The following is a 16556-nucleotide window of genomic DNA, read 5'->3' as shown; positions in this document are numbered from 1 at the left end:
TTGAGCTGCTTCCATCCAGAGCAGGCTTGGGTGGGTACTGCAGGAGGGAGTCTGCGGGTCCGGGCCTGTCCGTTACACCAACAATTGCGTTACCAGTGCGAGAGTTCTGAGCCACCTCTGGCTCAGCCAGCTCTACATCATCCTCAGAGTCTGAGCTATCAGCCCCACCAAACAGGCTGTTTCTTGCGTATGCCTGGGAATCTTGCCAGAGCACGTACGCACGCACGCACGACAACAGGAAGGTGATTAGAACCTGTAAGTTTAACAGAAACTTGGTAGGATGACTCTTCTGACTGGAATTCAACCACTGAAGGATATAAGCTGTTCAAGGAGAACAGGAAGTGAGGCAGAGTTACACAATATTGTTAAAGATACATATTTCTGCACAAAAATACAGTATGATGAGCTTAGTGGCCACACCGAGCAGGGGGCTGGACCTGATGGTCTTCTGGCCCCGTCCAACTCTACCACTGTACGATTCTCTGAACTTCTGTGGGTTGAAAATGACACAAGTCTCTTTCCTTTCCATTTACCAGACACAACAGATACTGAAATGTCTCCTGTGCTACCCCCATAATTAAACACCCTTATCTTTCCCTCAGAGTTGATTCCTTGAATGCTGTGCAGCACAGCAGGTGGTGAAAAAGGTCTTAAAAACCTAATGAATATGGAAACATTATTGCAGAAAAACATATACATGTGAGTATCGAAAGAAACTTATTTAATAAATTGAGGTTCTTTCATCTTTAGAAAACAACTCATTAAATTTACTGATTTACTGTACAAAACTTTCCACCATGTCAAAAATATTACCTTGATACAAAAAGAGGTTCTAAAATCATGCAATTAAAAAGAACGCTCTACTGTTTATTTTAAAAGTATTGACCTTCAGGAAAATGCTCAGCATCATCACCTCAGAAACCACACAGTGCTCAGAGGGGCGGTTCAGCAGCGGCTTCCACAGGACCTCCCTTCCCTCCTGCAGGAAAGGACACGAGGCAGGAGGAACCCAGGCGCAGCAGGGGGGAAGCGTGTAGTGGTACTGCAGGGCAAAGAGCGGCCTTCCAGCACAGACCCCAAGACAACACATGCCAGGCCCCCTGGATGCGCACCCTGGGCTTGTCCCAGAGGCTCACAGGCCACTAGCCATGTGATGGGAGGGGGCTCCTCTTGCCCAGAAGGGGCTCCCCAGTGGGCGCCAGGGCCTGCTGCCCACGGCAGAACCGGGCTGCTCCAGCAGGCTGAATCCAGCACAGAGAAGGGAGAGCAGGCCCCTGTCTCAAGGAAGCCCCGGTCACTTAGGGGTACAGTCGCAAAGCCAGAGACCAGAATGATGGTGGCAGCACCCTGGGCAGCTGCTGGCTGGAATGGCTGCTTGGAGCCACAGCTGCCAGATGGGGACGGCCATGTTTCTGCTGCTTCTCTCCCAAAGGCTCATGGGAAGCCACTTGAGAGCATTCAAATCCCCTCCCTGAGATGCTTCTTGTGTGAAGATTAGACACAGAAGACAGAGTCTCTTCCACTGGAACCGCGGCCATGGCCAGTTCTTCAGGCTGGCAGCTCCCCGGCATGGGTAGAGAAAAAGCACTGCGTGTGCAGCAGCTCACAAGAACTCGGCCGTGAAAACGGTCTCCGCATAGTCCTCGCACAGCCCGTGCAACTCAGCCGCCACGTCTTGCACAGCCTCCTCTGTCAGCTGCTCTGCCAGGCTGAAGGGAAAGAGGCCCACAGGGCAGAGGTGAATGGCCAGGTCTCGCACTCCAGGACTCTCTCACTGACCCACTGAGGCCCTCTGTGAACAAGGGGTCAGGGGCCTTGCCTGCTCTGGGCATGACTGTCTTCCCGCCACCCCACAACTCAGAGGGGATGGCAAAGAGGGGGCTTCCTCTCCGCTGTCGCTAAGAGATCTGCCCAGGTGGGAAGGAAGGCCCCAAGAGAGTCTCTTTCTCACAGCAAGGGGCTGCAAAAGGGCAGGCAGCCTTTCTGGTCCCGGCGAGGTGGGGGGGGGGTGCGCGAAGCCTCGCAGGGGGGCCTGGAGAGGGGAGGGGAGGTTGCTTGCCCACTCAGGCACAACCTGTGGAGGAAAGTGGAAGGGGCTGGGAACGGGATTCCAGCCACTGATGGGCAAAGGCTGCGATGATGACGACGACGACTGCTCACGCTCAGGTACCTTGACCAGGCTGGGAAGCAGCACTGGGAAGAAAGGAAGAGGGAGGGCTGGGGATTACAGGAGTGGAGCTGACTGGAGCCAGGGGTCAGACTAGATGGCCTGGGGTGCCCCTTCCGACTCACTTTGTTTCTGCATTCTAGGGGAGGGGAGGGTCCCTCCTCTTGCGTGTTCAGCATTTGAGGGCAAGGCATGGGCCCCGCCTGGTGGGATCACCAGGAAGCCAATTGGCCACATTCCGTGCCATCAGCCTGCCATCCTTCCAGCCAACAAATGCCTCTCTAGTCCAGGCCCCTGCATGGCCCTTGACACCGCACCTTTCTGCGATCAGCCACGGGTTGAAGTTCTCCACTGCCTCGTGAGAGATGCCCTTCAGGTGCTGCATGTAGCACGCCTGGTAATCGCAGATGCTCTGAAGCATATTCTTGGGGACGGAGAGGAAGGTGCCAGCCCACTTCTGGGGGCGAAGGTGCCATGTGGAAGGAAGCGGAGTCCCAGGCCGGGGCTCCTCCACTGTTTCCATGTCTCCCTCCACAGCACTGAAAGCACAACACAGTGAGAGATGGATGGATCCCTCCCTCCCTCCAAGATGGATGCTCCCAGAAGCCTCACGCCAGAGACTGCCACCCAAGGCCCCCTGCCTCCAAGGCTGTGCAGGCTCCCTTTGGGTCCAGAACATACAGCCCTTCCCACCCAGACCTCACTCAGGGCCCTTCCCTCAAGGAGAGTGAAGGCACCACAGAGGTTCAGTGAACTGGCTCCTGACAAGGTCCACCCGCCCACCGCACTGCAAAAAGCAGGAGCACCTGCCCGAGCTTCCTTGCTTGTTTTTCAAAAGGTAAGTGACTTCCCTGGACTGGCCAGTCTAGGGAAGTCTGAGGGAGCCACACTGCTGTGATCCAGTGGGGCCCTTCCTGGTGGCCATCAGCACCACGCAGGCCCTTCCATCCCTGAGCTCCAGCAGGCAAAGGGTGCCTCCATCCAGTTTTGCTTCCTCACAGAAACAGCAGCACTGCCATCACATAAACTGTGGGAGGTCAGACTGCTGGGAGAGCACCAGAGCTGCTGGGCAAGCTCTCAGCACAAGCGGCAAGGAGGCTGATAAGTGATCAGGACGCTGCAGAAACAAGCAGGCTGTGCTCCTGTACTTCCGACTCACTTGGTGTCCAAGGGTCTTTCTAGAACAATATCCACTTGCAGTTCTTTGAGACTATCCAGCTTCTTTATCTGGATGGGAGGAGGAAGTGCCAGCTCTTGGCCTCCCACTGCACACTCTCTCCCTAGGTAGAGGAGGAAAGTAAGAAAACTGTGCAGCCTAATGTCCATCTCAACCAGCTCACAATGTGGCCAACCCTCCTGCTCACAGGAAACCCGCCACAGCATTTATTTATTTATTTAAAGTTTTTGTATATCGTCCCCTTGCTATATAGCCTCGGGACGGCTCACACAAATAAATAAATATAATACAAATACAGATAAAACCCGGAAGCACCCTGGCTGCACCATTAAAACCTATAAATATTATAAGTTGTTAAAATATTGTTTGAATAAAGAGGTCTTAGCCTGGTGCCGAAAAACAAATAACGACGGTGCCAGGCGGACCTCCCACCCAGGTTGCCCAGAAATGCAGCCTCCATGGGGGTTCCATAAAACCTTCTCAGGCAGGGGCGTTCTGGTGCTAGCATCTTACATATACAAGAAACTCCCCAAAATGTGGACCTAGTTCCTACATTGTTACCTCTTTTGGGTGCCAGGCAAAGCCCATTCTCTTCTCCAGGTCATTTTAGAGACCCAGTTCTAGATTTTTATGTCTGCCTGCACTGTACTTGGTACCTGTACTGTTTATTGTTTTGTGTTACACTCAAACCTTGACTTTCACGGCTTAAATTCGATGGATTTTATTATTCATGAGTGTGCCATTAAATGGGAATATTTTGGAGTTTTGTGGTCTACTGTGGCCAACGGACCACTACGCCACAGACAGTCACGCAGGGAGTGCTCCCTTTCCCAGCCCCGAATGGTGCACCACCTCCAGCCAGGGCAGGGCAGGCACTGGACTCAGGACAGGGTGTGCGATCACAGGCAAGGCTCAGGATGCAATGCAGGACAAGCACCCAGCAGGCCATGCCTCAGGACTCGTTTTAGGTCAAAGGTTATTCAAATTGCAAAAGAGGAAATTGTAATGCAGCTACCAGGACATGTATGGTATTAAGAGTTCAGGGCTTGCGGGAGGGCCTAAAAGATATTCACATTTTTCCACTGGCAGAGCTCCTGTTCCCGAACCTTGCAAATAGGGAGAGCTGAATGCATATTATTTGCATTCCGTCGTTATTCGCTTTTCGGCGCCAGGCCAAGACCTTTTATTTATATGTCATTTTAATTGTTGATTTTATTTATTGATTTTAACAACTTTGGCCAGTATGTCTCCAATTTTATATTATTGTATTGGTAGTATTTATTTATGTTTGTAAGCCACCCCGAGGCTTATGCGAAGGGGGAGGCATATAAGTTTGCTAAATAAATAAATTTTGCATTTCATTCTTTAGCATCTTAGAATGTTTAACTGTTTGTAATCTATTCAGAGAAAGTTAGCTGTTGGGTGGATTAAAAATGAAATAAATGAACAAATAAATGATCATCAGGACTAGTAGTTCTTGCACTGTTGCTAGCCTCCTCCTTCCTAAATTTGTCTAATCTCCTTTTGAATCCATCCAACTCGGTGATCAGCATTATGCATTTCATAGTGTGATTCCACACTGAGTGGTGGATTTCTGTTTATCTGTCCTGAATCTCCTACGCATCAGCTTAACATGTGTCCCTTTGAGTTCAAGTATGACAAGAGAAAGGAAAACAGGTGGAATCTTGAGGCAGTTGAGGAGCAACAGCCAGAGAAATAACTGCCTGGATTCCTACTACCGGGCTGGGTGCAGGGACCTTCCACCACATTTCATCAGCCCCGTTCCTAGACAGGGAACACATCCCCTAACAAATCCTCCTTCCCAAGCACCTTCTTCCGGAAAGAGGCATCATCTAGAGAGGAATCTACAGGGAACTTGTCTCAAAAACCCTAATCCCAACCCGACAGGCTCATGCAAATAGGGGCAAGGCACCAACCAGGTACGTCCTCACTCTTACCACACCCCCTTGACAAGCTGTTTGCTCATTACCTGGCAGCTCCTCCTCCACCTCAAAATGCCAAAGGACCAGAAACTCACCCTTCCTCTTGTCCCGAGTCCAGAATTCAGGGTCTGAGTAAGCCACCTGGGTGTAGCGCCTGTGCACGGCCTCTTGGGAGCGCTGCAAGACACACAAACCCAGCGTTACTTCACAGGTCATTCCAGGCAGGGAAATGAATGCTGGTGGCACGAAGGAGGCACAACCACCGTGGCCTGTCTAAGGAAAGCCCGCCCTGTGGACTGAAAGGCCAGAGCCTGTGCAGCAGGAGGACGGCTAAGGGGGCCCACTGCATTGCACACGGTCCCTCTCCCCTCCCCTTTTTATCCTCACAACGATCCTGCGAGGTAGGCAAGTCTAAGTCAAGGACTAGCCCAAGAACCCCGTGAGCTCCATCTCAAAGTGTCCTTCCAGATCTGGATCTCCTGCTCCTCAGTTGCGACCACTGTCCCCACCATGGTATCATCTGTGAATTTAGCCAGCAGGCTGGTTATCCCTTCCTCCAGGTCACTGATAAAAAAGTCAAACAGAATTGGCCCCAGAACTGAGCCCTGGGGGATCCCACTTGTCACTGGCTGCCATCCTGATGATTCCCCACTGATATTTATTTATTTAAGACATTTCTATGCCGCCCCCATCGCAACAAAGCCTCGGGGTGGCTCACAAAGAATACATAAATACATATATAAATAATGATAATATAACAATTTTTTAAAAATCGTTTAAAAACCCCCAGTGCATTCTTGGCTAAAAATTTTAAAATCCAAATGATAGTCCCCCTCTGCTTGCAGCCCGTCAACCGTGCCCTCATCCATCTTGGAGCACCCAGACAAACAGATCTAGAAACTCTGAGTAGGGACAGGGGCCTGGAAAGAATCCTGAAGCCAGTGGGTCCCTCTGCATGCAGCTGGGCCATGTTCTTTGTCATGGCATGGAGCTCCTCCTGGTGTGAACACAAGGGACTTCCAGGAGCACCTCAGAAGGGACCTTGGGACAGGATGCAGCACCAAAAGAGTTCCTTTGAAGAGCCCCCATCTTGAAATCACTGCAAATTGCAAGTTGCCTGCAGTGAGGCCTCTCCTGAGAGAAATTCAGCAAGGGTCAGATGTCAGAACCTGAATGCACCTCAATTTCCTCCATCCTTTGCAGCATCAACTCCAGATCAGAGGAGCTGAGCACAGGAACAGCTTCGAATTCTGCATTCTCATCACAGTTCAAACCATCAGCAGTCTGACAGGAGACACAGAAAAGAGGTTTTGCTATGTGTGACCCCATAACGGATGACTCATTCAGGACAGGATTTCCTCCCCACAAAGAGTCCTGGGGGGCAGAGGAGGGTTGCCCGCTTGAGGCCCTGGTGATCTCGTTCACACAGGACTAGCCAACTTCCAGCTCCTGCCCTCCACTCATCCTCCACTCTTGTCTGCTTGACAAAATATTTGGCAGATGCATCTGAATCCTGAACAGGCTTTGCAAGAAGCAGTTCTATAGCCAAGCACTGACTTGGGTTCACCCCTTAAAGCTGGTGGAGGAGCTCACTTGTCCCTGAAAAACTCTGGCTGGGCTTCGCACCACTTGCCAAAGCAGTCGCCACTGACTAGCCAGAGCTGGTCACAAAGGTCCCGCTTGCCCTGTACAGGTGTGGGTCAGGACACTTCTGCCGAGACAGCTGGTTGCTATGGGGAGAGTGCTGGAACGGATCCTCTGCTCAGTGGCTTCTTTACACACTCTGATCTTGACATGGAAGCATTTCACAAAGAGCAGCACTGCTGGGGACCACTGGGAAACTCCTTCCTAACTGGGCCAGACCGCAAAGGCTTCCTAGAGTTGCGGGGTGAGGCAAGGTTTCCTCCGTCCCCAGAGCCAGGGCATACCTTTCCAGCATCCTGGGGTTCCTGTGAATTGTCCAGCAGAGGCTTCAAGGAGAGATTCGCCTTTTAAGAGAGAAAAGTATACCAGAGGATTAGCTGGGTCTCCCTACCCCATCTCAAGTCTAAATGAGAGAACCAAGAAGACCCACGATGCGTCCTGCACAGCCAGAGCAGCCCCGGCTTCTGAAGTGGCTTCAGCTTCTGAAGGAAGGGAAAGCAGCCTGCCTGTCACAAGGTCAGAGTGGTGGGGAGGGGGTGTCGAAAAGCCAGAGCGTGATCTTGGTTCTGACTCCCGCCTAGCCACGGAGCCAGCTGGGTGACTCCAGGCCAGACTCTCAACCCAGCCTAACTCACAGGGTTGTTGTTGTGGGGATAAGGTTGAGAGCAGGAGGAGAATGATGTTAGCCACGTTCAGTCTTTGTAAGAAAAAAGGCAGGACAGGAATCAAATAAATAAATACAAAAATCAAGGTATAACACCATGCAGCTTCAGATCTCGCTGTGCACCCACTACAAGGAAGATGCCCAGCTGAAACACACTCAGAGCAGCCTGTAGGAAGGGGAAAGATGGCCATACTGAAGAAAAGCAGACAGTTTTGAGACCAAAGGTCTCTGCAGCCTTCTAGAAAAGGTTGATGGATATTTATGGGATGCAGCCAGCAAGCACAGTGAAGTTGGAAACATAAGAAATGGGGGAGGGGGGAAGACAAGAGGCAAAGCCAGATATGCACAGCAAAGGGACCCGTACTTTCAGTCAAGGTGGGACTCGAGGTGGTGATTGCACAAGCCTCTGAGGCCACAGCAAAGCTTCCACGGGCTCCCGTAAGCTCGCAGGTGAGAAATTCCTCATCCATGCTTGCAAAAGGCAAGAGGTAGGGATGGCAGTGAGAAGAATGGGATGATGCGTCTTGTGAGCAACACAGCAATTCTTGGGGAACAGAGTTGCAGAATATCCTCGAGTGCAAAGCTATGTCAAAATACTTGCCAGGGGTGTGGAAGGGAGATGCTTTCCCTTGCTGTACCTGAGCTTTTGCCAAGAGAGGCTCCAGGAATTCCTGAACAGCTTGTCTACTCTTCTCCAGTCTCTGGGTCGGCGAGGTACCCTCAGCTCTAGAGGTGTACAAACATGCCCCACAGTGAAAGTCTGATCCTTAACACCTTCACTCTAAGATGACGTGTGATGATTGAGCACACATCTACGGAACAAGGATAAGTGCTCCGCAATTTCCAACCCGTAGAGAAGAACCATGCTTGAGATGCAAGGAAGATGGTCAACTGCCCTCCAAAATAAACCCTCAGGTCGGCGTGCACCCAGGCCTGAACTCACAGGCTTGCTCTGGTGGCACCCGTCTTTTGCATGGTTGTGATGTCACCACCGGGGACCAGGATGAAAACAGCCCCAGCCACCCGGGGCTCACTCCTGCTCCCTCCACATGCAGGAGGAAGAAGGAAGGGAAGCGGCACCTCAATACTGAGCAGCTCCAGAGCTCAAAGTCCTTCGCAAACGGCAAGGACCAAGGCCTGCACCCCCTGCCTGCACTGCTGCCTGCTTGCTTCAGAGATTATATGCGGAAGATGCACACTATGCAGGCGAAGGTCATCAAGTCAGACTGGTGAGCAGCTGCATAGCCTTCTTGGACCTCAGGAAGCCCAAGAAGCCGTGGGACAGCGGCTTCTGCTGCAAGCAATCTGGATTTTATGTGCACTATTTGTATTGTGTTTGTTTATTGTATGTATGCCATCCCAAGGCTCATGCAAATGGGACGGCATACAAAAATTCTAAATAAACAAACAAGAGCACTGGAAGTGCCTGTCCAGCCTGGCTCCTGACAAGAGATAGCTGGGGCCGACTGATCCAGGTCTCCCAGCAAGTGCCAAATGGCCCCAGGCATCTGGCGAGAACAGTCACTAACTGCTTTTCCTTGGAATCAGAATGTTCAATCTGAGGCATGGCCATGTTTCAGCTTTTTGCCAGTTATTTTTCCATTTCCCAGTTATTTTCTGGTCCATGCTAGCCTTAGAAGTCACGCCCAACTCAGATATACTCAGAAGAGAAATTCCTTCCTGTTTACACTTCCATGCCAATTTAAGTTGACAAAATAATTCATGTGTCTGGGTAACGGAAATGAGGAGTCCTGGAATGTGCCAAAAAGGCACAGCCACACTGCTCCCAATCCCTGCTCGCCACTGCCAACCTGAGCACTTCCTTTTTCATGGTGCCTGGGGCTCCCTCTCCCAATGCCTCTTGCCCTTGAGAAGGATTTCTGCTTCTGCAGCCTTTCTCTGTGTGCCTACAAGAAAGAGACAGAAGGAGATTGTAACTCATGCAGTCCCTTGGGAAAAAGACAATTGGCAGAAGCAGTAAATGGTGGCCTTGCGTCACCAATTGCAGAAAGTTTGGATTCTACCTCAGCAGGATTTACACTCTGTAAAGGAACTAATGAGCACGATTGAGAACGACCTGCTGGAAACATCAGCCAGGGCATAAAGGTAGAGGACTGCCAAGGCTTTTGGGGAAAAGAGGAAAAGTGAGCGCCGCCCTTCAAAGGAGCTTGCAACTGCAGTGCCAACGCTCACTTCTGCCACAGGGAAGGGCCTCCCAAGGAGCCTCTGCAAACAGCACGTCTCAGGTCCAGCTCTTAGCATCTCTGCACAGGAAGACGCTTCGCCTGTGGCCCTGGGGAGCCACCGCAACCGGTCCATCGCTGAGTCTTACGTACTGACAAGAGAAAGCCGCTTCCAACATGCGAGCCTCTGGACAGGACTGCAAGGTGGCTCTTCCGACCCGCTCAGACCATCTGGCCCCATCTCCCCTGCACACCGCCCTAGCAGCTGCTGACCTACCGCTGAGGCAAGGCCAGGGGAGAAGTAAGGCCGGGAGGCACCCAAGGGGACTGGCTCTCTCGGACAGGTGGCTTCATCTCCTTGAGCTGGAAAGCAATGGTGGGCTCTTGGAACCGGGCCTGCTTGACTAAAGGCTGAGCCACTTTTGTCCTGTGAGGCTGACCACTCCCCTGGAGAAACGGAAACACATACAAATAAGGTGCATTTATAACCGCTTAAGACATTTTCCTCCAAAATAATGCCCAGTGCCTTGTTTCCAACAAATGCAACTCAGAAAAGCAACATATTATTACAGGAAGAGAGAGTCTATCTGGCAGCACCTGAAATTAAGTTCAGAGACAAGTAGGCAGAAGAGAGACCACCAAGCATACACCAGAGTACCTGTGGTCTGGTGGAAAGCTGGACGCCACGCTTCTGCAGGGGGCCGCTCTCGAGGCCTGCGCCTTGCTTCGTGGGCTGGGTTCGCGCCACGGCCTTGCTCCTGGCTTGTGCAGCTGCGCTGCGGTCCAGAGGAGACGGCCCCTCCCTGCCCCTGGTGCAACTGGAACCACTTCTCCTCTGTGGCACCAGGATCTCGTCAGGTTCCACAAGTGGATCTAAAGCCAAGGATCAAAATGCTATTATTTATCAAGTAACTTAAAGGTCCTTCAGCACTTCACAAATCTATTCAGCCATTCCCCCCCCCCCCTCACTTCTCAATATTTTGTAACATTACAACTTGAAACTGAAATGACTTTGTGACTAGTGGCTTTGTCATTACTACATAAGGTACACAAGAGACACCTTCTCAGGCTGAAGGTGCAAAGTCTCCCTGGATCCAGCCCTAGACAAGCTTAATTTGGGTTGTGTCAGTTTTCACTTCATCATGTAGAATATATTAAGCCTTTTTCAGCTTTGAACAGAGCAAGAGCTTTTCTCCTAAACAAAGTAAAGTGGTGATAAACCTCAGAACCAGAAGCCTCTTTTCGCCTCCTGGTGCCCGCAAAGCAAGACACCCTCGACAGAGAGAGCCTCCAAGTCACCACTGCCCTCCCCACGCACATGGCGCCTCTTCAAGGGGGACCGCACTCAACAGACTGTCAGCCACGGTGACACATGAGCAAGCAGCTCTTACTTCTACCCACAGTATCATGCTTGTGCAAAGCGAGGCCCCTAAAGGACATATCCTGCTGTGCAGCGCACAAGCCAATGAAATCTCTCTTGACCCACCAGGGAGAAGCTTCCTGGCCACTGGTGGCTTCCTCAGCTCTGAGGCAGACGTTTTCTTCTCTCTCCTTGGCAGCCTGGCAGGGCCCTTCACCAGGTCAGCCTGAGAGGGAGACAGCCATTTTGGCCCTCTCTTAGATGTCTTCTGGGCCAGCAGACAGTCCAGGTCCTGCCACAATACAAAACAGTTGAAACAGATAAACCTCTGCAACTTGACACCCCCATCAGTTCATGTGCGATTTCCTTTCCTGCCTAACAAACAATCAGGAAGCCCCTGGACAAGCTGCAGGAATGAAATGATCTGATTTGCAGGTGCCCCACATGCAGCAGCCCATAAAAATATTTGTTTTTTTCTTTATTTGGAACACTTATATGCTGCCCCATTTGCAAAAGCCCATTCGCATATTTAAGCAGCATCTCATCCACACAAGGAGTTTAGAAAACAGCTGAAGCAAACACGCGGCAAACTCAGTTGCTGCACGGCATCTTCAGTTAATTGTGAAGCCAGAGTGCCCAGAAACCAAACGGTCCAGCCAGCCCTCCAAAGCCCAAACCAAAGTGTCACCCAGCACATCCTCCTCCTCCAAGGCCTATTTGTGCCGGCTGGCTCTTATCCGTGGAGCGCAAAGCTCAGCACGCACCCGCAGGAACCAAGCAAGCTGCTCTCTTCCCAGTCGCATTCCAGACTGACCTCTATTTGCAGCAGCAGGTCCATGATGATGTCGGGCATGCAGGAGTCCATCTCAAGGCGGGCGGAGCAGAGCGAGAGCTGCCGGACAAGGTTGCCCAGTTCCCTGCAGTGGCCAAGAGCCGGCTGCTGCTCCGGCTGGTCAGCACAGTGGGTGACAAATGTCTGCAGGGCCCGGACGGCCCCTCTGTGGGCTGCTGCCAGTCTGGCCATGGCTCGCGACTGCATCACAAGAGGAGGAAGGGGCTGGCTTGAAACAGCAGTCCTGTAGCCAGGCACCTCTGCCAACTGTGAGGAAACACCCTCAGTGCACTCTGGCAGGAGCTACAGCAGTGGCAGATGGCAGGATGCAGGGCTAGATGTCCAGCCAGAATTGAAGGCAACCCATTTCTCACTTCAGGGAGACGGAAGGGCACCCTGGGCACTGTGCCAAGCAAAGCGCTCCCAGCCTTCCCACCCCAATACGCTCTAGTCCCCTTCACCAGGAGTCATTCAGGGAGACTCCGGCATGGGTGGGAAGGCTGTTCCCTCACTGTGATTTTGCTTCCACATGTCTCCATAGCAACTCAGTCTCACCTTCTTTGTGTGCTTGATTTTATGAGGACTTAGCTTTTCCAGATCTTCCTGGATTTCTTTGACCTGGTTAATCACACAGCAAAATTAGCCAGATTACAGACAAACACGTTAAGTCCTTTGTATGCCTTCCAGTTCACAGCTGCCTGGTTTTGGCTGCCAAGCTACAGATCTGGAACCAGAGTTGAGGTGGGGTCGGAACTACCCCAAAGCCCAGAGAAGCCTCCAAGCAGGGCAGAGCCAAAATCCAAGTTGTGCACAGAACTCGAGCAGTCAACTTGCCCAGGGCTCACTCAGACCTGTTGTTGAAGCACATAGAGCATGCGGGCAGAGCGTACGGCTTGTTCCTGCCTCCGGACACGGATGCGGTGCTCTTCATCCGGATCCAACACTGTCTCGCTTCTCTCTGAGGGCAAGGAAATACAGGAGGCTGTGCTCAGTTAGAAAAAAGCAGACCCTTTGGCACTAAAACCATGAATGACTGGCACACACATACCCCAAGTTAAGAGGGCCCCAGATGATACAGAGCCCAGCCAGGATGCATGCAAAACTGCATTGCTTCCAAAAGATGCTCCAAATGCCCCCTTCCTGTCTCCACCCCAGTCCCAGTGTTAGCAGCAGGGAGTCTTGCTGTTGATGAGTCAGTCAACCAATACTCCCAAAGATTCTCTCAGTTCAAGCTCTTTGCTGATCTCTAATTAAAACAAGTCAGCTCATTAACCTGTCTTTTCCCACGTGGAGGGAGGAAGTATCTGCCTACCCTGAATGAATCCTTCACCGCCAGCCTTAAGAGATGATCAGCCACGGCTGGAAACAGGCCCCTTCCCACAGGGCTACCCATTCAAACCAATGGGCTCTGCTGCAGGCAGGGGACAAAGATGCCTCCTAAGACCCCAGAGAGAAGAAAGAGAAATCTCTGGACTTGGCAGCCCCCCGCCCCCGCACACCCACTGAAGGCAAATGGCGGTGGAGGAGACAGGGGGTGCTGGGGATCAGCCCCAGCAGGTGCAGAGCAAACAGAAAGGTGTCCCTGCCTCAAATCATCTTTCTGAGGCCGGCCTGTCCACAACAGGCAAAAGCCACTCCAGAGACCTCCACATCCGTGACCACAGCGGGGGCTCTGACACCAGCCAACTGGCTCCTCACATTGCCCTCCCCTCCAGAACAGGGGTGGGCCACATCTGGGCTTGCAACGCACAGCAACAGCCTTGACTGCCATGGAAACATCTGTGAAAAAACAGCCAAGCCAGTAGGGAGAGAGCCAAGGGCATCGGAGGAGGCCCCAATCCTCCTCCCCACAATGCATCTATCTTGGCTGGGTAAGGACTCCTGCCTTTTTCTGGCACTGCACCACAACCTTTCTCACGTGCCAGCCTACTCCACCAGCCCTTGCAGTCCGATATTCCAATGGAAGGAACTCAGGACTAAGCTTTTGCCCCACGGCAACAGTTCACCCTTCTCTCCCTCACCTTTCCTTGCCAGCTGTTCGATTTTCTGGATGTACTTCTGAAGTTCTTTCTGCAGTCGCCTGACTTCCAGGCTGCTTTGGTCCTCCTCCTTTCTGGGGACTTGTGTGGGCGGCCCAAGGCCCGGATCACGTGTGGGGGGTGAATCAGATAGAGAAAGGTCTGACTTGACCTGAGTGGGTGCGTAGAGGAAGACTTTGGCTCCAGAGCCCATCGTCTCCATCTGGGAATAGTCGTCAAGCTGGCACTCAGTGCTCAGAAGGGCCCGGGAGCTGTTTCGCCCTGCAGCTGGCCTGGACTCTTCTCTCTTGAGCTGGTGCAGCTTCACTTGCTCCTTCAGATGCTTTCGCTTGACATCCCTCCTGGCCAGCAGCATAGCCCGATTGAGCTCCTCTTCAGAGACAACAGAAAACTCCACAGAGTTGGAGGGACCCAGTCTACTGCCGGCCCCTTGATCCTGCCAGCCCTCCGACTGCGGCAACTTCTCTATGATAATGGGACAGGGGGTGGTGTAGCGGGCAGGCATGTTCTCAAGCAGGGCAGGCACCTTCAGGCTGAACTGGAGCTGTACCAAACATCAACATCCACAGTTACAGTGCTGGAGCAGAGAGAGCAACGCACTGAGATCAAAGAGATCAAACTTTCAATCTGCTCTCAACCATTAAGCAAGATCTTGCTGGACCACAAGGCCCACTGTCTCAAGGCAAGGCAGCTTATTGTAAAGAAACATAAAAGATGTCCACTAGCTTACCTTGAAACCCCCAAGGGGGTGATTGCAAGCTAATCAACTTTAGCTCATCAGAGCCAGAATACCCAAGAGACAATGGCAAGTAAAGCTGACCATCCTTGCCACCTCCCCCACCCAGTGTCTCCCCTTTGATGTTGTCAGCACCTCTTGGAAGGGAAACAAGGGAACCAACTGTGGATTAGTGGATTATCCGAGCCTGGTCAGAAGACACCCACCATCACAATTTCTCTATGGGAGTGATCCTACTCATGCTTTGGCAGAAAACAAAGAAGTCCCATAATGCCCGGTATGTTAACTGGGGCATGCTACGCATTACTGAACTTTTTTTTGGCTGAACATGCATCCTAACTGCATTTAAACCAGGTTTCTATAGCCCTTTGGAGTGCAGCAGGACTAGCAGCAGGAAGTAGGTTCACTCCCCTTCACACACACACTTAATTATGTGACTGGATTGTAAGTCATTGCAAGATTGACAACAGGTCATTCCTCACCCTGGTTAAAGTTTGTCAGTACATCTCTAAGAAACATGCAACGTACATTAGGCCAGAGCTAGCAGTGTGAAAATGGCCAGTTTATCAGCTCAAGTTGGCCTTTCAAAATGTCTGCAAACCAAGCCCACAAAGGAAGCAGTTTGAGGCCAGTACCTGGGTTTGTGAGGGGCCCGTGGCACTTTTGTTTGCCTGCAGGTGATGGGATGTCAAAGAACCAGCGACTGCCCCTTCTTTCCTGAGTTCCATCACAGCAGGCAGGTGCCTCTGAGAGTGCAGATCTCCTGCCAGCTCCTAGGATGTTGCTAAAATATGAAGATCCAACCAGTATTAGAACTGCTAATAGGAACATATTCTCTACTTAGTCCCTAAAGACTCTTCTCTCACAACCAAACAGATAAGAACCTAATTTCTTTCCAGAGTGTGCCAAAAACCACAGCACACTCCAACCCGCTAACTATTATATCAGGGCAGGGCAGGAGCAGAGCTGATGAGCGAAAAAGAGAACAGTCCCTATAGGCATGGCACAGAAATGTTTTAAATAAACCAGAGTCCACAGTTTGCCCCCCTGACCTCAGCCTCTGAAAAAGACCAAATGACAGGCTCCAAGGCTGAAAGTCCTTCCCTTCCCTTGTGGCTTGCCCCTGTGCCTGGCATTCCAAGAGAAAGTTGGTTTGTGTACTTTCTACAGGGATGAAGAACTTGGGCTGCTTGCAGAGCCAGGCCAGAAGCCCCGCCGCTCTTCACGCCCCAGGGTCTGCTCTTGCGATGCGCAAAGGTGACGTGGAGGCTGGGAAGCCGGCGGCAAGGGGCAACGGATCCCCCCACGAGGCCTTTGTGCCTTGACGACTGGCAGTCGGGAGAGGAAAGTCCTCCCACGGGGCTAGCTGAGCCCCAGGGCTTCAGCCACAGATCCTTGGGCCAGGTGGGCAAAGCAAGCAGCACGCGGCCAGCTGCCGCGCCGCTGCACCCGCTTTTCGACCGGCAGGATGCCGAGACGAGCCAGACGGGAGGCAACCGCTCTCCGGGCGCATCGCTGCTCTCGGTCCAGTGGAAGCCCAAACGCCGTTAGGCCGCAGCGGGCACCGGGCACCCGCTCCCGCCAGCGCCGCGGCTTCCGGCGCTCACCCAGCTCAGCCGCTTCGCTCCACTCCGCTCCCGCACCGGGAGCCGATGCGGAGCCGGCGAGGCCCGCGAACAGCCGCAGCCGCGCCGTTTCGTGACCCCGCCTCGGAGCGCGGCCCGCGGACCCTCGGCGCTCTCGCACAGCGGGTCTGAGCGCCGGGCGGCCTCCGGGAGGGCTGCACCGCGAGGGCTGCGGGGAGCAGGAGC

The 16556-nt window shown here is 52.5% G+C and overlaps 1 protein-coding gene across 2 annotated transcripts; it reads right to left on the bottom strand.

Annotated features, from left to right (window-relative positions):
- Window positions 1-704: 704 nt before the first annotated feature.
- Window positions 705-16421, bottom strand: KIAA0753 (KIAA0753 ortholog). 2 transcript variants are annotated; one of them, XM_044456158.1, is made up of 17 exons: window positions 16353-16421; window positions 15381-15529; window positions 13992-14553; window positions 12822-12928; window positions 12526-12588; window positions 11953-12171; window positions 11265-11430; window positions 10437-10651; window positions 10056-10225; window positions 9407-9502; window positions 8234-8321; window positions 7216-7275; window positions 6467-6571; window positions 5383-5464; window positions 3327-3447; window positions 2485-2706; window positions 705-1709 (listed from the first exon to the last, which is right to left on the bottom strand). In XM_044456158.1, exons 2-17 carry the CDS (start codon window positions 15471-15473, stop codon window positions 1604-1606), a joined length of 2475 nt encoding a protein of 824 aa, XP_044312093.1. In that variant the 5' UTR covers window positions 15474-15529; window positions 16353-16421; the 3' UTR covers window positions 705-1603. The 2 variants fall into 2 exon arrangements, with proteins under 2 accessions (XP_044312093.1, XP_044312094.1); XM_044456159.1 differs by lacking the exon at window positions 16353-16421 and having other exon boundaries at window positions 13992-14586; window positions 15381-15422.
- Window positions 16422-16556: the final 135 nt, after the last annotated feature.

Source organism: Varanus komodoensis, unplaced genomic scaffold (assembly GCF_004798865.1).
Source record: "Varanus komodoensis strain SLA01 unplaced genomic scaffold, ASM479886v1 scaffold81, whole genome shotgun sequence".
In the NCBI taxonomy this organism is placed as follows: Eukaryota; Metazoa; Chordata; class Lepidosauria; order Squamata; family Varanidae; genus Varanus; species Varanus komodoensis.
Note: the sequence above shows the minus strand (reverse complement) of the source record. Positions and strands in the feature narration are given on the sequence as shown.

Excerpts from the sequence above, each read along its gene's own strand:
- KIAA0753 (XM_044456158.1), bottom strand. The coding sequence starts at position 15,473 with ATGGAACTCAGGAAAGAAGGGGCAGTCGCTGGTTCTTTGACATCCCAT. Across the intron at positions 12,172-12,525 it reads AAATCAAGCACACAAAGAAG|TCGCGAGCCATGGCCAGACT; the intron begins GTGAGACTGAGT and ends CTTGTGATGCAG. Across the intron at positions 10,226-10,436 it reads AGCTTTCCACCAGACCACAG|GGGAGTGGTCAGCCTCACAG; the intron begins GTACTCTGGTGT and ends CCGTTTCTCCAG.